This window comes from Aythya ferina, assembly GCF_964211825.1.
Source record: "Aythya ferina genome assembly, chromosome: Z".
NCBI lineage: Eukaryota > Metazoa > Chordata > Aves > Anseriformes > Anatidae > Aythya > Aythya ferina.
The window spans coordinates 45809625-45832300 of NC_140299.1; the positions used below are offsets into that span (position 1 = coordinate 45809625).

Here is a 22676-nt window from a genome sequence, read left to right on the forward strand (position 1 = left end):
TGGAAACAGCACTGAGAAAAACACGTTTTTGGTACCTTTATTACAAGAACACTATGCATGCCTCACTGTTAAAAACAGAATCTCTGCAAGCTACACCGTCATAGTTTACCACATGCTCTTTCTAGCTTATGCAAGACAAGCTAATATTAAACAAAAAACATGTTATATTCATGCCACTAAAATATTTTTCCTTATATATGTTTATATATTCGTGCACTACAAACACATTTGTTGATCCTACTTCACAAAATAATCAGTATCTTTTTTACAAAGAGGCTTTTTCTTACCTAACCTCATATGGTACTTTTAACACTTCCATTCTGCATTAGAAATAGTGAATCCATACGGTATTAAGAAACTTTAAATTCTATGGGAGCTCACATTGAGACTTGCACAGAAAAGAAGTCATTTTTCAAAATAAAACTATATTTATTTTAGAGAGTGAGGCATGTATGGGTTTCTATTTTTTTTTTCTTAGTGAAATAAAGTTACAAAATCATCTGCTCTAACCACTAAATAGTTTTAAGTGAGGAAATAGAAAATATTTTGCCCTCTTAATGAAAGTGAGGCAAATGAAAAACACATCAGGAGCAAGAAAATTAGACACCATAGAAATCTCAAACTCTTCTACATAATAAATGCATATACATGTACATATATATGTGCATAAATATAAATAATGTATATTTTAATATGCATGAAATTTGCATGACTGTTTATTGCAGAGGTCTTGGAGAAACTTTGACAATTAAATCCTAAAAAGACAACATGACTTCATGTGTTATGGTGTGTCATCTGCAAGTTTTTTCTAACGCTGTGAGCTTTTAACCCTCTTTATACAGACACAGAAGGCTATAGAATTTTTGTTCCACTATGTGTGTTTGATGTTCATACTGCTGTTTCTTACAGTCCTGTACAATAATTCATCCTTAAAAATCCTCAAAATCAATTATTTGCTTGTTCCTCTCCACTTTGCACTGTATCAGTTTTAATGCAAGAATTTAGAAACTTGCTTTAATAATTTATGGTGGAGCATGGATTATGCTCCATGTGCATGTATTTGGATGTCCACTAAAATCCCTTTCACTTTTGATTAAACCTTCTTGATCATTGATCAGTCCAGTGCATATTCATACTTATTCTGGTGCACTTCCTTTTCTGTGAGTCATTATCATTTCTTAAATGGCTTAATTATTAAATAAATTAACATTTTAAAATACTGACAAGTCTGCTTTAGGAAATGTAATGGTTTAAATATAATTAAAACATACGATACGATTGCCTGGAGAAGAGGAGGCTCAGGGGCGACCTTATCGCTCTCTATAGGTACCTCAAGGGAGGCTGTAGCGAGGTGGGGGTTGGCCTGTTCTCCCACGTGCCTGGTGACAGGACGAGGGGGAATGGGCTTAAGTTGAGCCAGGGGAGTTTTAGGTTAGATGTTAGGAAGAACTTCTTCACTGAAAGGGTTGTGAGGCACTGGAACAGGCTGCCCAGGGAAGTGGTGGAGTCACCATCCCTGGAGGTCTTTAAAAGACGTTTAGATGTAGAGCTTAGGGAAATGGTTTAGTGGGGACTGTTAGCGTTAGGTCAGAGGTTGGACTCGATGACCTTGAGGTCTCTTCCAACCTAGAAAATTCTGTGATTCTGATTCTGTGATTCTGTGATAGTTTAGGTTGGAATGGACCTTAAAGATCAGCTAGTTCCAGTCCTACTGCCATGGGAACCTTCTACTAGACCATGTTGCTCAAAGCCCCATCCAACCAGGTCCTGAACAGTTCTGGGGTAGGGCATCCACAATTTCTCTGGGCAACCTCTTCCAGTGCCTCACCACCCTCTGAGTAAATAATTTCTTCTTGATGTCTAATCTAAATCCACCCTCTTTGAGTTTAAAAAAAAAAAGATTAGATTGGTTTTAGTTTTAAAAGGACCTTTTTTCCTATCACTACATTCCCTGACAAAGAATCTCTCTCCAGTGTTCCTGTAGGTCTCCTTTAGTTACTAGAAGGTAGGTATAAGTTGCAAAATCATCAGCGCTTGTTCTCGTGAGGGACTTCAACTTCACAGATATATCCTGGAAGCACAACACAGCCCAGAGAAAGCAGTCTAGGAGTTTTCTGGAGAGTGTAGAAGATAGCTTCCTGATACAGCTGGTTAGTGAACCTACCAGGGGAGGTGCCCTGCTAGACCTTCTGTTCACAAACAGAGAAGGACTGGTGGGAGATGTGGTGGTTGGAAACTGTCTTGGGCAGAGTGACCATGAAATGGTAGAGTTCTCCATTCTTGGAGAAGCCAGGAAGGAGACCAGTAAAACCTCTGTATTGGACTTCCAGAGGGCCGACTTTGAAGTGTTCAGGACACTGGTTGGCAGAGTCCGTTGGGAGGAGGTTCTGAAGGGCAGAGGAGTCCAGGAAGGCTGGGTGCTCTTCAAGAAGGAAATCTTAATGGTGCAGGAGTGGTCTGTCTCCACGTGCCCAAAGACAAGCCGATGTGGAAGAAGATAGGCCTGGTTGAACAGAGAATTGTGGCTTGAGCTTCAGAGAGAAAATAGGGTTTATAATCTTTGGAAAAGAGGGTGGGCCACTCAGGAGGACTATAAGGGTGTTGTGAGGCTGTGCAGGGACGAAATTAGAAAGGCCAAAGCTCATCTGGAGCTCAATCTGGCTACTGCCATTAAAGACAACAAAAAATTTTTTTACAAATACATCAACACAAAAAGGAGGACCAAGGAGAATCTCCATCCTTTACTGGATGTGGGGGCGAACTTGGTTACAAAAGATGAGGAAAAGGCGGAGGTCCTTAATGCCTTCTTTGTCTCAGTCTTTAGTGGCAAAACCAGTTGCTCTCTGGATACCCGGTACTCTAAACTGGTAGAAGGGGATGGGGAGCAGAATGTGGCCCTCACTATCTATGAGGAAATGGTTGGAGACCTGCTACAGCACTTAGATGTACGCAAGTCGATGGGACTGGATGGGACCCACCCGACACTGAGAACTGGTGGAGGAGCTGGCCAAGCCACTTTCCATCATTTGTCAGCAGTCCTGGCTATCAGGGGAGGTCCCAGTCAAATGGCAGCTAGCAAATGTGACACCCATCTACAAGAAGGGCCGGAGGACTGACCCAGGAAACTACAGGCCTGTCAGTTTGACCTCAGTGCCAGGGAAGCTCATGGAGCAGATTATCTTGAGAGTCATCACGCAGCACTTGCAGGGCAACCAGGTGGTGATCAGGCCCAGTCAGCATGGGTTTATAAACGGCAGGTCCTGTTTGATGAACCTGATCTCCTTCTATGACAAAGTGATGCACTTGGTGGATGAGTGAAAGGCTGTGGATATGATCTACCTTGACTTCAGTAAGGTTGTTGACACTGTTTCCCACAGCATTCTCCTTAAGAAACAGGCTGCTCATGGCTTGGACTGGCATACACTTCGTTAGGTTAGAAACTGGCTGGATAGCCGGGCCCAAAGAGTCGTGGTGAATGGAGAGTCAAATCCAGCTGGAGGCCGGACACTAGTGGAGTTCCCCAGGGCTCAATACTGGAGCCAGTCCTCTTTAATATCTTTATCAATGATCTGGATGAAGGGATTGAGTGCACCCTCAGTAAGTTCGCAGATGACACCAAGTTAGGTGCGTGTGTCAATCTGCTCGAGGGTAGAAAGGCTCTGCAGGAGGATCTGGATAGGCTGGACCGATGGGCTGAGGTCAACTGCATGAAGTTCAATAAGGCCAAGTGCCGGGTCCTGCACCTGGGGCGCAATAACCCCAAGCAGAGCTACAGGCTGGGAGATGAGTGGTTGGAGAGCTGCCTGGCAGAGAAGGACCTGGGAGTGATGGTGGATAGTTGGCTGAATATGAGCCAGCAGTGTGCTCAAGTGGCCAAGAAGGCCAGCAGCATCCTGGCTAGTGTCAGAAACAGTATGGCCAGTAGGACTAGGAAAGTGATTGTCCCCCAGTACTCAGCTCTGGTGAGGCCGCACCTCGAGTACTGTGTTCAGTTTTGGGCCCCTCACTACAAGAAGGACATTGAGGTGCTTGAGCGAGTCCCGAGAAGGGCAATGAAGCTGGTGAGGTGTCTGGAGAACAAGGCTTACGAGGAGCAGCTGAGGGACCTGGGTTTGTTCAGCCTGGAGGAGGCTCAGGGGCAACCTTATCGTTCTCTACAGGTCCCTTAAAGGAGGCTGTAGCAAGGTGGGGGTTGGTCTATTCTCCCGCGTGCCTGGTGACAGGATGAGGGGGAATGGGCTAAAGTTGCACCAGGGGATGTTTAGGTTGGATATTAGGAAAAACTTCTTTACTGAGAGGATTGTTAGGCATTGGAATGGGCTGCCCAGGGAAGTGGTGGAGTCACCATCCCTGGAGGTCTTTAAAAGATGTTTAGATGTTGAACTTAGCAATATGGTTTAGTGGAGGACTTTTTAATGATAGATCAGAGGTTGGACTCGATTATCTTGAGGTTATTGTGCCCCAGGTGCAGGACCCAACACTTGTTGAACTTCATACAGTTGACCTCATCTCATCAGTCCAGCTTTTCCAGATCCTTCTGCAGAGCCTTCCTACCCTCGAGCAGATCAACACATGCACCTAACTTGGTGTCATCTGTGAACTTACTGCACATTGATAAAGATATTAAAGAGAAATGGTCCTAGTACTGAGCCCTGTGGGACTCCACTAGTGACTGGCCTTAGGAGCTGTTGACTTGGCTGAGAGTGGAAAGGCCTTACAGAGGGATCTGGACAGATTGGAGAGCTGGGAAATCACCAACTGCATGAAGTTTTACAAGAGCAAATGCCAGGTCCTGAAGCTGGGAAGGGGCAATTCTAGCCTAGACTGGGCAATGAGATGCTAGAGAGCAGCCCCACAGAGAGGGATCTCGGTGTTGTGGTTGATAGCAAGTTGAATATGAGCCAGCAGTGTGCCCTGGTAGCCAGGAGGGCCAACTGTATCCTGGGCTGCATCAAGCATGGCATTGCTAGTTGGTCGAGGGAAGTGATTGTCCTAGTTGCATAGTCTAAACTTTTGGGTAGACCTGTGCGGTGACAAGAGTTGGACTTGATGATCCTTCTGGGTCCCTTCCGACTCAGGATATTCTATGATTCTATTATTGCAATCACAAGTAAAAATTTGTGGGAAGGAGGGAGGGAGGGAGGGAGAGTGGGAGAGAGGGAGAGATGGAGAGAGGGAGAGAGGGAGGGAGAGAGAGAGGGAGGGAGGGAGGAAGGAAGGAAGGAAGGAAGGAAGGAAGGAAGGAAGGAAGGAAGGAAGGAAGGAAGGAAGGAAGGAAGGAAGGAAGGAAGGAAGGAAGGAAGGAAGGAAGGAAGGAAGGAAGGAAGGAAGGAAGGAAGGAAGGAAGGAAGGAAGGAAGGAAGGAAGGAAAGAAAAAGAAAGAAAGAAAGAAAGAGAGAAAGAGAGAAAGAGAAAGAGAGAAAGAGAGAAAGAGAGAAAGAGAGAAAGAAAGAAAGAAAGAAAGAAAGAAAGAAAGAAAGAAAGAAAGAAAGAAAGAAAGAAAGAAAGAAAGAAAGAAAAAGTTTTTAAAAAAAATACATAAAACATGCATGTGAATAAATAAATGTTTTGTTTTGTTTTGTTTTGTTTTGTTTTAATGTAGAGAAGTATTTACATACGCAATAGTCTTAAAGGTTTTAGAATGTAGTATTTTATTTTATTTTATTTTTACCCTACAATCTAAAAGATAAGACATGGTACATCTAGCAGTTACCAGTGGTTATGATATTAACACCCTGGTAAATAAATAATTTTTAAAATATAAAAATAAATTTTAAAAAGTAGAAAAAGTAATGAATCAGCCAAAGCTAGTAAGGAGCTAGAAATTCCACTTAAAATGCATAAGTATTATGTTAACATAGGGTTAATTAATTGGCAGGAAACATTTTTCAAGAATACAGACTTTATTATAATCCATATTTTGAATTATTTATATAACACCTACCTTTTTTACTTTAACCGTTACCCATCTAGTTCAATGAAAATGTTCTGTGTTCTAATTTGCTGATGAAAGTCATGCAATCAAATCTGTACTACACCAAAAGGTCCTTTTTTCTCCACTTTATTCATTTGACATTCTATCTTTATATATAAAAGAACAGGAAAGTGTTATTATTTCTGACTGAAAGAAAAAGGACCATCGCTGGAAATAAATGTATTAAAATAAATAGAGATAATTAGTGTTAGTTACCATAACATTTTTTGCTCAATAAAAGATTGAATCTCATTTCTATTATGATGTTACCCATTTATATAAAGGTTTTCACCTTCAAAGGGCTTTACAAATATTAATATAATGTATATTAATATAGTATAGTCAAAGCTTCATTATTTTTCTCCCTTTTAAGAAACTGAAATGGATTTTTTTTTTATTTTAAATTTCATTTATTATTTTTTTAAGGCCATACATATAAAGGGTGGGGTAGATATTCTTGAGCTTCTTAGAGATCACTCCAGAAATATCTGTTACTGCACAAAGGAGCTGAAAGACAGTTAATTACTTAAATAATTTGTAAACAGTCATCCATCACTGAATTCATATTATGTAGTGATAGCTGGTTTTGCAACCTTTACTTTTTTAACTCAGAAAATTTTATGATTGGACCTTTAAAGAGTGACTTTATGAATTAGGCACTTCTTCTTTTCAAAACAACAACAACAATAAAAATCATCAGCTCCTAGACTCCAAAAAGATTGCATTGGGTTTAAAATGATAAGTTCTTGCATATATCAGAATAACATGGAGGAACAAAGATCATTTTGTATCAAAATGTGTAGCATACAAAGATTACCAAGTCCTATCTATTAGTTTACTGAGTAATACATGTATTATTTTAATGATTCACGCAATGTGATCACTAGGTTCCTGATGACAAATGAATATTTGTGGAGTCTGATGTAACACTTATCGACAATTCTAATGTAAATTTTCTTGGACTTCAGAACTATTTAAAGTATCTGTTTTTTCTCCACAGACTTATGAGTCTTTCACCGATGTCCATTCTCCTACCTGACCTAAGGCAGTGAGTCTTGATATGTCCTAAATGCCAGTTAACAACATGGGAAAAAATATGCTTCTTCTGAATTAATATAAGTTGATTAAAACATTACTAATTGATTAGTATTTTTCCAAGACAAATATTGGGCAGTATCCGAAATATGCTATTTGCATATTTCAGTATGCAGTATGTGAAATATGCAGGGAGGAAGTAATATGACTGTAGTTCGTGATCAGTCAAATCAGTGAAATCATTTCTCAAGTCCTAGATGCTGCAGTGGGGTAAATGGGCTAAGGGAGGTGGGGAGGGGAAAAGAGGGAGAGATATACAGTCAGTATTCATGAGAGATACTGTAACCTTTTCTTCTGTCATAAGAGATCACAGAACACTAGTTCTGTACCTCTTACTGTTCTGTAAGAAAATACCAGCTCAAGTGTTTTTATTCCATTGAAAAAAAACAAAACAAAACCACTGTGAAATGTTAACTATTTTGTGAAATTGATTAGGTATTTTTTCAACATTGGTGAGGGTAGTGTTTTTCAGCTCTGGACTACTTTTCAGTATTTGATACAATATAAATAGTTAAATGAAAGAATCTTAGCTCTGACTACATAGCTCTTTTACGAGTGTTTGTCCCCATTTGTTCACGTGTAGAGATTTTTTTAATTTATTCTTATTTTTTCCCCTGTGGACACACCACACTATTTAATAAGGAATTTAGGCATTATTTATTTAGTGTTATTTATATCTTCTTAACAATATTAAAATTTCATCAGACCAGGAAATTAGAAAATTATATGAAATTAAACTTGACTGTATGTCAGTGTTTGTAGGAAAGGCATTCATCTCCCTGCAATGTAGGAATAATGTTTCATTTATTTCTTTAACTTTGGTGAGATCAAGGATTAAGAGGTTTGAAGAGTGTATACAAAGAACAGTGCCAGTTCTCGTCAAAAATTACTTTTCAGACAACCCTTTAAAAAAAGAGAAAGAAGTGTAGCGTCTTAGCAAATCATGTTCCGTAAGCACTTTTATTTTTTTCTTTTTCTTTTTCCTCTGTAAAGCTTCTGTAAAGGAAGCTTTAGGAGTTTTAGAAAACCAGTACACCCTTCCTTCCTACTACCAACAAAAAGTTACTAGAAAAGAGTAAATTTAAATGGGAGATCCTTTCATTTAATTATTCTTTTAACAATGTTCTTGAGAAAAAGTTTAAAACAGAACAAAACAAAACAACAAGAAAACCAAAAAAACACTGAGATTACTTCGATGTCTTCATACCTGTACCTTTTTATTCAGTTGTATTTAAAAAAAAAATATATTTTTTTAATTCTTGTTCTTTATAAAAATGTATGATCTCATTAAGTGATCAGAAACACTATGGATTCAGTATACTTCCCAATATACAACATACCAATTCTTAGGCGTCAAGAGTCTAATTTGATGAAATATTAAAAGCGTCAATTGTGACACATTTTTTTTCATACTTATCAGAGATAATATGCATTTTACACACAGAGAATAGGGCACTACTTTTTTTTTTTATTATTATTCTGACATTTTAAAAACAGTTTTTCTGACTTAACAGATACTTTTCTGTTGCAAAGATGAATGTTCCTTTGTGCATCACATGCCTACAACTCAATCTCCTGTGTAAACATTTACAATTACTTCTCAAGGTAATTAATTTTATTTCAAAACTATATTTTCCTATTGGTCCTCTGCAGATCTTCAGTAGTTGCATTTCCTGATTTTATCTCACACTGGTATCTAAATCTAAATCTGCAACTAATTCTTCTCTAGAAGACTATGTTTTCCTTCAAACATTTTTTTCCTTGTTTGTCGCTGTCATAAATAATGGTGTTGCAAATTTATATTGAATATTATTACATTTCATGTTAAATCATTCACTTAGCTAGTTACTTATTATTAATCTACAGTGGATATAGTGGAAGATGTTTTTTACAAAACCTAACTAAATTATACTTGTGCGCTAAATGTTAAGCATATATTATGACCCCTTTCTAGTTAGTGCTCACAGAAAGGTGGTGTTTTTTTGTTTTTGTTTTTGTTTTTTTTAATACACAAACATTTGTGCTATTTTTTTTTTTCTTGTATGCTTAAGAAAAAATGTTTGCCACAGAAATTGTGTCAATACATACAAAGTTCATTACATTAACACATTGTTCTCATTACATTAGCACTTTGTTCTATTACATATACATAGCCAGACACCAATATATTATGTGCACTTCTACATATTTTTACCATTAAAACAATCAGTATATTGTTGTCAGTTTTATATTTCTTAATACAAATTTTATAAAAAATATTTTCCTCACCTTATTTTAAAAAGTTTCTTTTATTATCAGAGAGGTGAAAGGTCACACATTGGAATAGAGATTCAAAAAAGGGACAGCACAATGTTGTATGATGTCTTAATGTACTTCAGTGCTACCATTTTGTTGTACCCATAGAAATGCATCAAGTAGTTGCTAATTATATACTTGTTAGTAGTTGAAACCTGTATATTTTGAATCCAGGTGACATATAATGGTCATTCTTTCTACAGATGAAAATGAGCATTTGCATTTTCAGAGAGATGTAACTATTGTATGTTACAAACCTGCAGATAGATCTTTATTCTACAAAATTAATTTGTTTATCCCCTTAGAATCCTCCACAAAACAAAATGCTGCAAAAAGGTCTTTAAATGAAATAAAATGCCATTCACACAGGTACTTATACACACTTTTTTACTTTTTTAAAAAAATTATTATTACTATTATTGTTTAGTGAAATATGGATTTTACTCTGCTTTTGACTTCCTGTTCCCTTTTAAAATGCTAAAGAATAGTGAAAGAAAACAATTATTGATTTAGAGGAAAATCAGAAGATTTTCTCTCCATCGTCCAGAGAAGATTTCTCTCCATCAAGAAATACAATAAAAATAAGCAAAAAAAAAAAAAAAAAAAAAAAAAGATGTTAAATCAAGTGACTGAAAAGTTAGATTTACATACTTCCAACCTGTCCTCATGTAGATACGTTTTCTTTCTCTTTCTCTCTGTCTCATAATTCATTTTAAATGTCTATTTTGTTGATCAAATATAGTATAATCACTACTACCATAAAAGTTTTGTCCCACATGGGTGTTACATCCCACCACACAGGTATTATATCCCACATGAATTAAAATTGTTAACTGCGATTCTTATGTCTTTCAATAGTATTGTTGATACGAGTCACACAAAAAGGAGTACACTGCCATAACTTTTATAGGCCCTTGAGATTTTGAAGGTTGAATTTCAGAGAAGACTATGGAAGGACTCTTCTTTAATTCAATACAATTTAGGTTAGATCCTTGAAGAGAAGGGGTCATAATTCTCTCTTTAAAGTGTCTAGCTAGACTGACAGGAACTAAAGTAGCAAATTAAGAGTGCATTATCTAAAAAAAAAACAACAAATAATAATAATAATAAAAAACATCCTCATCCATTCTCATCATTTGAGAAGCATTCTTCCCTTACCTTCCTAGCAGTGTGACCCACCACTGTGTCATGGAACACAGTGATGTATATACACACAATTCTTGATTCTAGATCCTCAGACTCAACCTTAGTCTTAAACTACAGATGCATTTAGAACTGCAAAATTCAGAAGAATGTGAAACAGTGCATACCAAGCTGAAAATTTTCTGATTTAAGAACTTTCAAGTACCAAAAAAGGGAAATAATTTATTCCTAAAAATGAAGTGAAGATGAGCAGAATGAAGCAGAAAAGGGAGCGTAAAATTCTGAGAATCAAAAATAAAGATCGGTAGAAGAAAACAAGCTTTTAAATATATTATCACACTCTGTGTGAATGTGAAGGACATTTCTATATACAACTACTATATATGGAAAGAAATGTAAACACCATGCCAGGTCTAAGTGCTTTTATAATATTTTTGGGCATCTATGAGAAACATTTTCTAAGCCTCGGAGCCTAAGTTTAACTCTATTTCTGAAAGAGAAGCAAATCAGTGACCATTATCATTGCTTTCAATGGAAATAGATATAAATCAGTTTGAAAAACACCTTAAATTCTAAACTTCCAAGTCTACAGGGACACAGAAGTCCTGATTCCTTCCTTAGATTCTATCTCTAAGCGTACAGTCTTCTATGGAGAACATTACAACAACAATAACAAATCAATAAAGTCTTTTTTTGTGAATTAGTTATCTAAATGTTGGTATATTGTAGATTTCTTGAGGTATTCTACTTCATTCCCAGATGTCTTTTCCACAGGACACATACCTTCAGTCAATCTTGTGACATTCTTACAAGGCCACATAGATATTTCAGAGACCCTGTGGTGTCAATAGTAGCTTTACATTCTTCTGTTTAGATAACTTAAGCTTGTATTTCATATCTAGTAATTAGTTTATATAACATCACAAGCACATATTTTTTATTCTGTCAGGATAGTAAGCATCTGATTAGTTTTTGGTGCTACAATCAGACCTTATCTCATCTAATATAGGTACAGTTATGGCTGATGAAAAAAAAAAAAAAATAGCAGCCACTGCGCTAGACTCTAAATTCCCTATTTCATTATCATAATAATCATAAGCAAATTCTATAATTTTGAACAACTTAATCTTGAGGTCTGGAGTAGATCATACACACACGCACGATGTTTCCAGGGAATGCATGCCAGATGTACAGACCACTACAACTTCACAGAAGAAACTCTACTAATTTCTAGGGAGAATAATATCAGTCATCATTATGTATTGTCACTCATGACAATTTAACCATTGTTAATATTTTAATTTATATTTACAAATAAAAGTTTTGTCTTTTTTGGTCCTAGTTTTATTAAAATTCTTAACTTTATCTAATTCTTATTTTTTAAAGAATTATCTCTTAATTACTATCTTAATTATATTAAGAATTAAAATTCTTAGAATATGTATGAGTCTAACTTGATTCCATCGCTTGACTATGAGTGAAAACCAAAAAGAGATTTTACAGCATTTCAACACACTGTACACTCTTTTGTTTTAAGTCCTGCTAGACTTGTCAAACAACAACAGCAAAAAAAAACCCAAAAACAAACAAACAAAAAAATTGTGGCACTGATCACCTCCCAGGGGAAAGAAGTACAATTCATTGTGGACACATAAATCCATGGCTCACAAACAGATTCTGCAACAAGCCAACAGCAGTTCAAAAGGCATTCTCAGGTTGAGGAAGTATGATCACTATAATGCAACATAAAAAGAATTTCCTTAGTAACACAAACTATTGGAAGCTACTGTTCACCTTGACCAAAAATCCAAAATGATATTGTAAAGAGAAGGATTGGAACAGCTTTGTAGCAATTTTCTCATTTATAAATAATATTCAGGATGTACATTAAACTTCAGTTGCAGAAGGTCACATCAGAACAGTCAGAAACTACCAACAATGAAATTGGTTACAATATCTAATCCACTGTTACATAAAATGCATTTACAGTATAATAGCTAAGGAAAGCATGTAATTTAAGCCCCTATACCAATTACTGAGACTGTATTTATGCAATATAACAGGTCTCAAATCCCTTGTGTTTACTGTAGAGTGCAAGAGCTTTCTTGTCCATTGAGATCCCCTGGCTTATCAAGAAAGTCACATTATCACATGAAATTAAATCATGAATGTCAGTCAGAAGAAGTATTCCTTTTGATTTTCACTGGCAGTGTTTTGTGTACTAAGCTCACTTTTCAGTGCAGATTCAGCACTGTCTTCATTTTCAGATTCTTTTGTCTCATTTTTTGAGTATATGCTTTTTTTTTTATAAATGCGTATGGCTATAGCAGTGATGCAAAGGACGATGAATATCACAACTGCTATCACACCTGGGGGGGAAAAAAAAAAGTCAAGTAATTGCATAGGCAAGTAAAATCATATAGATCAGGGAGAGACAGAGCAGAAAAGGGTTAAGAAAAAAGGAGAAATCTGGAATTCTGAACCAGATCCTCATATCAGCTCTGTTTATGTACACCAGAAGAGAAAAGCCACAGACACTTCATGGTAAAAATGGTAGCACAGAATTTGTCCCATTCATATCCACACATCCAATACTACACACAAATTAATTCAGACTATAGACAAGTGGCAGTTCATCACAGTCACAACTAAACAATGCAGTTCATGAGAAGAATTTACAAAAGAAAAGTAGAACAGTTCATCACAGGGACTACTGTGGAAACCGGTGAGTGTTTATAGCTGCCTATCTTCAGACTAAGTGGGACAGAAATTCTAATGCTTATTTTGCCTTGTAGAAGAAAATCCCAACTGTCTTTGACTGTCTTTGTTTCATTATAAAGGGATGAAGAGTCTTTCATGATCTGTATCAGCTAGGGCTCTTATCTCTGTCTTATGTAATAAATAGATACAAGTTAAAATAATAAAATATAAAAAGCAAGGCCTACTTCATGTTCAAGATAAAATAGATTTGGTTCCTTCCTCTTAGGTCTGTGGGACTTGATCTGACATACTAGGTGTGTTTTTCAATAGCTACATGCACTGGGGTTCCTAAATAAATAGGGTTCCTGCCTAGAAAGATGGCATTGTGTAAACTTTCTTTTCCAACAGCTTTAACAACTCCATCTAATAGGGCAAAATAATTATCAATACAGCCACCTGTACTATGCTGTTCTAGTTGATGAGATAGAAAACAAATATGTATAAGCTTTATATAGGAATTTGCCAATATGTATCGCATACCTAACAAGACACTGTGTGGAATAAGCACCAGGGTATGTTGTTCCTAGTCCAGCAGATTTGGAATAGTGGGGAAAGAGATACTTCCCACAGAGCTAAGCGTAAGTTTATGGACTTCTAGCCCTCTCCTCCCTTTCCTCATCCATCCTCTCATGATGGGCTTAGGCCCTCAAGTTCACGTATCAGAGGTTGAGGAGAGGAATTTGAGGAGAAAAGAAATAAAAGGGAAGTAGAAAGTGCTTGTCAAAGTAGCAGGAAGCAAGACTAGGCTTCAGGGACAAAAAAAATAACAGCATGAGAAACAGTTGTAATGCAGTGACTCAGATGTGCTAGATGAAGGAACAATCCTCTGCATAGCCTTGGTACTATTGCAAGAAAAATAAAAATACCTACTCCCTTAGCTCTGTAAATGAGAACAGATTGTCCATTTTCAAAAAAATAAAAATAAAAAAATAGCACTTGCCAATTTTTTTTAATTTTCTCATATGAGCAGCCATCCTTAAAGTTAGGAACACAGACTTATGTGTGTGTGTTATCTCTTTCTCTGGAACAGAATCTAAAATCTGAATAAATGTTTCTTGTTTCACACTCATAGTACCTGTAAGGGCCTGTCTAAAAACATGCTTTGACTGAATTAGCTGAAGTCATACAATTCTGTTATATTGTTCTAAAGGTACTTATATTTGACTTGTACTAAGTGTTGTATAGTTTGCTTTATTTTGACTTTTAAACAGTACAAAAACTGTGAGTGCATATTCCCAAATGTCTTAATAAAAATACAATCGCAAGGTTATTATTGTCTTAAAACAACAACAACAAAACAACAAAAAATGTAACTATTGTATCTTGAAGTTCAAAAACAACTGTTTTTAGTACAATTTAAAATCCTCACTCACACCAAATTGCCTAGTATATAAAGTAATCCTTATCTTTTTTTTTTTTTTTTTCCTGAAACAGCAAAGTACTTTTTGACAGAATTAAGACACAAAATAGAACTCAGAAGCTGTATTTTAAGTTGTGACCTCAATGAATTCAATGGTAAAATTCTTAAAGTTTCCATATATAAAAATATACAGACATAAGCATCATTGTATGAGCATGGAATCTACAAGGTTTTATTACCTCTTATTTTAGTAGTTTTAGCACCATTGTGGTCAGTTCTTGTCTGGCCATGCAACATACTGTTAGCAAGTAATGACTAGAACAGGTATAATTCTTTAAATGGCAGACAGACAGGTGAGTGCAGGTTGTGATATAACTTCACCTTCCATAGTCCTAAATGCTTTTATGCTCTGTAGGAAGCCTTGTCAGCTCTATTCTGCTGAACCCAACTACACCATTTGTCTGCTGAGACTCTGAAAACCTATAAAATGAAACCCATTCAGAACTTAAAGGCTTAAGGGGGATGACCCTTCCCTAACCAAACTTTCTTCCTGTTGTAGTAACTAATGGAAATCTAATCAATGAATTATACAGCAAAAATACCTTTTCCATGAATGGAAAGTAGAGGTGAGGATTTTCTTCCCTCGCTTTCTCCCAAGAAATCAAATACAAACAGAAATTCCCATAGGGGAAAAATTCTCACAAGAGACAATGCTATTCCTCAACGGAAAAATAAATAAATAAATTAAAACTGTCAAAGCCATACACTTGCCCCAGGTATATGTAATATAATATATATAATACAGGTGGCAGAAACTGAAATTCCCCTGAGGACTTTTGATCCCAAATTATCTCTCTTAAGGCTCTCTTGAGAGCTCTTAGTTTCTTCTAAATAAACAGAACAGGTAGGGTTCTCCACTGCAACAGAGGTGGATCTCTGCTCAAGGATGATCAGTCAGGAAAACACAGTAATGGAAAATGCGTATCCTGATTATCAGTCTACTGAACAAATGCTACTCTGTACAGGAGTACATTCCTTTCCACATGCAGAACCTTAATGAAATGTCTTGAGGTGTCAAAGGATTCACCCAAGCAATGCAAAACCAATTTTCCCAAGAAGAAGCTGTACTGTTCAGATCTACTAAGGAAGATATTCTTCATTTTGAACTTGATTGTGTAGCAAAGACTAATGCTTTGGCATAGCCAAGGACCAATGATTTTTCTTTCTTAAATATAGGCTATTTGTCACAACATGTCCAAATAATTTAAGTCATAGATACTAACATTAGACAGTTTGGAAACCTCTTAGTACCTTGCATTTCAGGTATTTCAACAGAATATTCCAATGTATAGCAACACTTATGGCATACTTTTATTTAATAACAAAATATGAGAGTTTCTGACTGCATTTTAAAACACTGCTTAATTTTTGTCTTTTCCAAGACTGTAGTCTCTATTACCTCCAATAATTGCAGAGTCATTTCGGCTTGCATTATTTAAGGGCTCTCCCTCATCTATCGGTCCAGAATGATCTGCAGGATAAAAAAAAAAAAAAAAAAAGAAATTACAGAAAAAACAGGTTTTTGATAAATTCTGAACTAGTTACAGGTCACATACTGTACAATGGCAGTAGTATACAACTATACAACTGCAAAGAACAGTGATATAGATAATATTTTATAAAGATGAAAAATGTAAACATTCAGAGGAAAATATAAAGTCTAAAAAAAAACCAGAAAGTAAGAATATATAAAAGTGAACTAGTTTTTAAACTACCCATGATAACCCGTGGGGTAGGGGAGTAGCAGGCCGGAAAAGTAAAAGAAATTGTCATGAGTACTCTAGATTTTGCTTCATAGATCATAAAAACTGAGCATTTGCTACCTGCAAATGAATGTGTAGTTTCACTTAATGTTGAGTCAGCTCCAGTTAAAGTACCACAGCTGGATTCAGTAAAGCGTCCCTTCACAATGATGGGGGCTGAGCTGCCATGGTGCAATGCAGATTTCAAAGGAGCGATGTGATTGAACTGCACTGAAGAGAGGCATCCAGTAAAACCCTGAGAGTTTGCTTTCATTGTCTCCTCATCTACATCACTGTTTTCTGTTAATCAAATGGAACAGAATACAATCATAATGCAGATGTAGAAAATAAAGTAACAGAAGTTATTTCACATAAGTTGACCTTTCTACTCTTATGATGCTGAAGATTTCAGTTTGTTTTTTTCAAGTTCTTTTTATCAACTTTATCAAGTCTTTTATCTATTGTTGAGCTTTTTCTTTTTTTTTCTTTTCTTTTTTTTTTTTCTTTTTCCTAATCTGCCAGTTGTCTTTGTTTCAATCATAAGGTTTTTAATTTCAATCTTCTTAGTAGGAAAACATAATACACGTTTGACTTTCATAGTTAAATTTTCAGCTGGAGTTATTAACAATGTGCTTGGAACAGACTGATATAAAATTTTAAAATTATTCAATAGTTTTCTGCTGGTATGAACATTTTATGATGACCAAGATTTTTGCATTAAAAGTACTTATTGGAGTTAAAAGTAATTATACATATATTCACAGATTTCCATTGAATCATACGAGTTTATCTTTTTTTTTTTTTTTTTCCTTTGGTAAATGTATGGTAATATAAATGCCACTATACTGTTTTTGGAACATAAAGAAATGCAAAATTATTTTACTATTGTTTACTTAGATTCAAACTGAAGTGAGCAGGAGGAGATAGTGTTTTTTCAAAGTAACACATTTCCATACTCGGATCAAAAAGTTTGTATGATTCAACACATCCTTGATGTTGGTGTTAACTGCGTATAGTTGATCAGAGGAAAATTTAATGAAAAATATTTCAAAAAATATCTTTTTTTGTTACAAATATATATATAAGGAGATATATATATATATATATCCTTTGAGAGCACTTCAGAACACTTCAGAGGCCTTTCCTTTAATTTGTTCTTTATCTCAGCAGTTTACTGATGAAAATAAACAAACAAACAAACAAAAAGTTCAGTAAAGAAATCAAGTTGACTAACAGGGAGCAATAGCTAGTTCTCTCATTGAAACTTTTTGTTGCTTTTTCAACAGTACAAATCCAGAAATGAGGAGTCACAAGTAGGAGTTAATTGTGGAACTGTCATTTGTCACACTGCTAAGTTGAGATAGATAGATAGATAGATAGATAGATAGATAGATAGATAGATAGATAGATAGAGATCCATCCATCCATCCATATATTCAAACTAATAGAAATGATAAAAACAGAGAAATAGACCATTAGAAGGAAAATATTTTGGCAGCCCAATTATTTCACCAAGTAAATTATCACCACCAGTCCCTGAATATTGATAAGATCATAAGACCATGGAATGGTCTTCCCCAAATGATTATCCTGAAAAGCATCTTTATTGGGACTAAGCTTTGACAAATTTGACTGGCTAAATTAAAAATTTGGTGGGAAAACAAACAAACAGACAACAATAGATTTTTAAATGTTTTGAACTGGTTTGGTGGAGTCACCATCCCTGGATGGTGACATTTAGATATAGAGCTTAGTGATATGGTTTACTGGAGGACTTGTTAGTGTTAGGTCAGAGGTTGGACTCAATGATCTTGAGGTCTCTTCCAACCTAGAAAGTCTGTGATTCTGTGAATAAATTTTCTGGACTGCAATTAAATGTACATAAATTTATGGGAGCTGTGTAAAGAATGTATATTTTACTCTAACAGGCATATATTAAAGGCTTTCTAAAACACCTTTAAAAGATCTATTTGAAATACCAAATTGTAACAAAAGCTTCATAAAGAGAAATAATAAGATTTTTTTTTAAGTAACTATTTTTTAGCATTTCTGTCACTTCAGCAGTGGAAAAAATACATGTATATTTATTCCTGCAATGACTATAAATATTACATGAATTGGCTTAAAAATCACACGTTATTTTTAAACCAGTGAAACTTTTTGTATAAATCAGATCTAAGCAACACTTACTGGAAGCATACCCTTATTTTAGTTGTCATGGAAAGATTAACAACTGCTCTTGAAGAATATCATCCCCCACAGCAATCCACACTCATTGTGGGGATACCTAGGAAACTCTCCTGGGTAACTTTGACTTTACTCAGTGGAAGTAAACAACTTCATCAGGTGAGAACTGTAAGAACTGACAGCTTTCCTGAGGTGTGGGGTGCTTCCAGACAGAGTATCATCTTAGAAATTAAATAAACATTAAAAACAACAAAACAAGACAAAACAAAACAAGTAAGAGAAACCCCAAACCCCTTGGCTTCTATCCTCTTCACTTCTCTATTTTCCCTCACAACTAAACCACCAAACACTCCATTTGTCTAACTGTTTTGTAATAACGTTATGTAAGATTGCAGTGGGTTTACATGGCAAGGTTTTGGTAGCAGGGGGACATAGAGGTGGTTTCTGTGAGAAGGATCTAGAAGCAGCCCCATGTTTGGTAAGGGCCCCACTGCTGATCAGAGCTGATCCAATAAGCGATGTTGTTTTGTGCCTCTGTGAAAGCATATTTAAGACAGGGAAAAAAAACGCTGTGCCACACAGCAGCTGGGAGAGTGAGAGGAGTGAGGTGAGAGTGAGCCTTGCAGGTGCCAAGGTCAGTGAAGAAGGAGGGGGAGAGGTGCTCCAGGTGCCAGAGCAGAAGTCCCCTGCGGCCTGTGGTGAGGACCATGGTGAAGCAGGATGTCCCCCCATGGAGTTCCACACTGCAGCCCGTGGAGGAGACCATGGTGAAGCAGGTGGCCCTGCACCGATGGAGGCTGCCGTCTGTAGAAGACCCCTGCCGGAGCAGATTCTGGGCCAGACCTGTAGCCCGTGGAGAGGAGCCCACTCAGGAGCAGGTGACCTGGCAGGAGCTGCTGCCCGTAGGGGACCCAGGGTGGAGCAGTTTTCTCCTGAGGGATGGACCCTGTGGTACAGACCCATATCTGGAGCAGTTCTGGAAGAGCTGCTGCCTGTGGGAAGCCCACGCCGGATCAGTTCATCAAGGACTGTATCCCGTGGGTGGGACCCCACAGCACAGGGGACGAGAGTGACCGAGAAGTGACAGAGAAGAAGAGCTGTAGACTGACCATAACCCCCATTCCCCTGTTCCCTTGCACTGCTCGGGGGGAGGAGATGGGAGAGGGTGGATAGGGGGGAAGGTGCTTTTGGTTTCTTTCCTTTGTTTCTCACTTCTCTAGCTTTTCAGTAATAAGCAATATTTTTTTAAATAAATAATTTACTTATAAAATTATACAAATAATTTTACTTATTATAATAGTTTATAATTAAATTAAATTAAATTAAAATTAAATAATTTACTTATAAAAGTATATAAAATTATTAATAAAGATTTTTTTTTGTAAATAAATTTACTATTTCCCTATGCAGAGTCTGTTTTGCCTGTTACAATAATTACTGCATGATCTTCTTGTCCTTATCTCAAACTTTGAGCCCTTTTCATCGTGTTTTCTCCCCATTCTTCTTTGAGGAGAGGGAGTGAGAGAGCGGCTGTGGTGGAGCTTGGCTGCCCACTCGAGTGGAACCATGACAAAGATATATTCAGAAGCCTTTAAATTGGAATTCTTGAATTCTGGTGAGAAAGATCACATTTTTTTTTTTCTATTTTATTTTATTTTATTTTATTTTATTTTATTTTATTTTATTTTATTTTATTTTATTTTATTTTATTTTATTTTATTTTATTTTATTTTATTTCATTTCATTTCATTTCATTTCATTTCATTTCATTTTTTCATTTTATATATTTATATATTTTATTTTGTATTTCATTTTATATTTAATTTTATATATTTATATTCATTATATTTTCTTTCATTTAATGTGAATTAAAAATTAGTTAAGTGGCTAACTCTTAGATTTGTTTTTAACAAAATCTCGAGCTATGTGTAACTGTAGAAGAGTTCAGAAAACTGTTTCTCCAACTGAAGATAATCCTTGGAAAATACATACTTCTCTGGTTTACATTAAGATTTGAGGGTTTTTCCTAAGTGACATCTTAAAGTACAAGATTTTTTTTTTTTTTTTTTTGGGGGGGGGAGGGGTGATGTAACACCCATTACATTGTTATTACATGGTTTTGCTCTCTTCCATTTATTTATTTTTACACGTAGTTTCTTTGGAACAGACAACATTGGTCTTTACTTTGAAATACCCATCAAAAGAGATTGTTATTTTTCTAAGAATGTACATTCCATTATATTGAATTAAATGTTGAACAGCTAATCCTGGAAAGCATTTTGAAGGACATGAAGGCACATGAAGGCCAAGAAAATCATCAGGAGTAGTCAGCTTGGATTCACCAAGGGGAATCAGTGCTTGACCAACTTGATAAGCCACGAAATGACCAGCCAGAGGGATGAGGGGAGACCAGTGAGTATTGTCTACCTAGAGTCAGTGAGGGCTTTGACACTGTCTTGAACAAAATCCTCATAGACAAGCTGTTGATGTATGAGCTAGATAGGCAGACAGGAAGGTGATTAAAAACTGTCTGAAGGGCCAGACCCAGAGGGCACTGATCGGTGGTGCCAGGTAGAGATGGAGGCCAGTGACTATTGGTTTAACCAAGAGTCAGTACTGGGTCCAGTCCTTCTTAACATCTTCATAAATGATTTGAATGGTGGGGTAGAGTGTACCCTCAGCAAATTTGCAGATGACATAAAACAATTTAATGGCCATATTAGAGCAAGTCTGGAGGAGGAAGGTGATCAAAGGACTGGAGCACCTCTCCTATGAAGACAGGCTCAGAAAGTTGTGAAGAGAAGGCTCTAGGGAGACTTAATTTCAGCCTTCCAGTACGTAAAAGGAGAGCAGCCTTAAAGGAGTTGGAGGTGGAGATCAGGCTCTTATCCCAAGCATTCAGTGATAAGACAAAAGAAAACGGCTTTAAGATGTGCAATGGGAAGTTTATTTTGCATGTTAGGAAAAAAAAAAAAATAACTGAAAGAGTTGTGAAGTATTGAAACAAGTTGCCCAGGTAAGTAGTTGAGTCATCATCCCTCGAGGTCTTCAAAAACTGTGTAGATGTAGTGCTTAGTGACATGGTTCAGTGGTGAACTTGACAGTCCTAGGTTAAATGTTGGAGCAGATAAACTTACAGGTCTTTTCCAACCTAAATGATTCTATTGATTCTATGATTTTTGTCAGGAAACGTAGTGATAGGCAAAAGAGTAATAGTTTTAAATTAAAAATTGAAAGATTTAGGTTGGATGTTAGGAGGAAGCTCTTCATTCAAGGGTGGTGAGGCAGTGGAACAGGTTGACCAGAGAAGTTATGGCCCTATCACCAGATGAAACACAAGGCCAAGGTGGATGGGTCTTGGAGCAACCTGGTCTAGTGGAAGGTGTCCCTGCACATGGTAGGGGATTTGGAATTAGATGATCTTTAAGGTTCAACCTTCCAACCCAAGCCATTCCACGATTCTATGATAAAAATGGGAGGAGTGGCTGATACACTGAAATTTAATGCTTCAACAGAGAGGGACGTTGACAGCCTGAAGAAAGATAGGGAGCATGGGTCTTATCAATAGCAATTGATAATCAAAGAGGGAAGGCACAAAGAGGATGGAACCAGGCTCTTTTAATTGGTGCCCAGTGTCAGGTCAAGACACAACTGGCACAAAAAGAAACACAAAAGTTTCCTCTGAATATCAGGAACCAGTTCTTTACTGTGTGGGTGACTGGGACAACTTGCCTAGTGAGGTTGTGGAGTCCTTGGAGGTATTCAAAAGCCATCTGGACATGGTCCTGGGCTACTGGCTCTAGATGGCCTTGCTTGAGCAAGGGTAGTGGACAAGATGACCTAAACCTAAATCATTCCATGATTCTGTGAAATGTAAAATAATACAAACTTTTGTATGGGTTTTCATAAAAGAGACATTAAATCCTTTACTTCTGTAATGGTCACTGTGGTATTACTCATATCTGTGAATGACCACAATAGAACACTTCATAAAAATAATATCAATTCCTTATTTCGTTTTATCATCAATATGTGAACTTTTGAAAGATTTTAAACATTT

The 22676-nt window shown here is 36.5% G+C and overlaps 1 protein-coding gene across 4 annotated transcripts in view; it reads right to left on the minus strand.

Annotated features, from left to right (window-relative positions):
- Positions 1–22676, minus strand: part of CNTNAP4 (contactin associated protein family member 4) — a 409919-nt gene that overhangs the window by 177741 nt on the left and 209502 nt on the right. For 3 of the 4 annotated variants that reach the window (XM_084503724.1, XM_084503722.1, XM_084503721.1), the window contains 3 exons: positions 16511–16729; positions 16087–16158; positions 12118–12876 (listed from right to left, as the gene is read on the minus strand). In XM_084503724.1, the coding sequence (XP_084359850.1) occupies positions 12683–12876; positions 16087–16158; positions 16511–16729 (485 nt within the window). In that variant the 3' untranslated portion in view covers positions 12118–12682. Of the gene's footprint in view, positions 1–12117; positions 12877–16086; positions 16159–16510; positions 16730–22676 lie in introns of those variants that run through there. The other variant, XM_084503723.1, reaches the window with a different exon arrangement.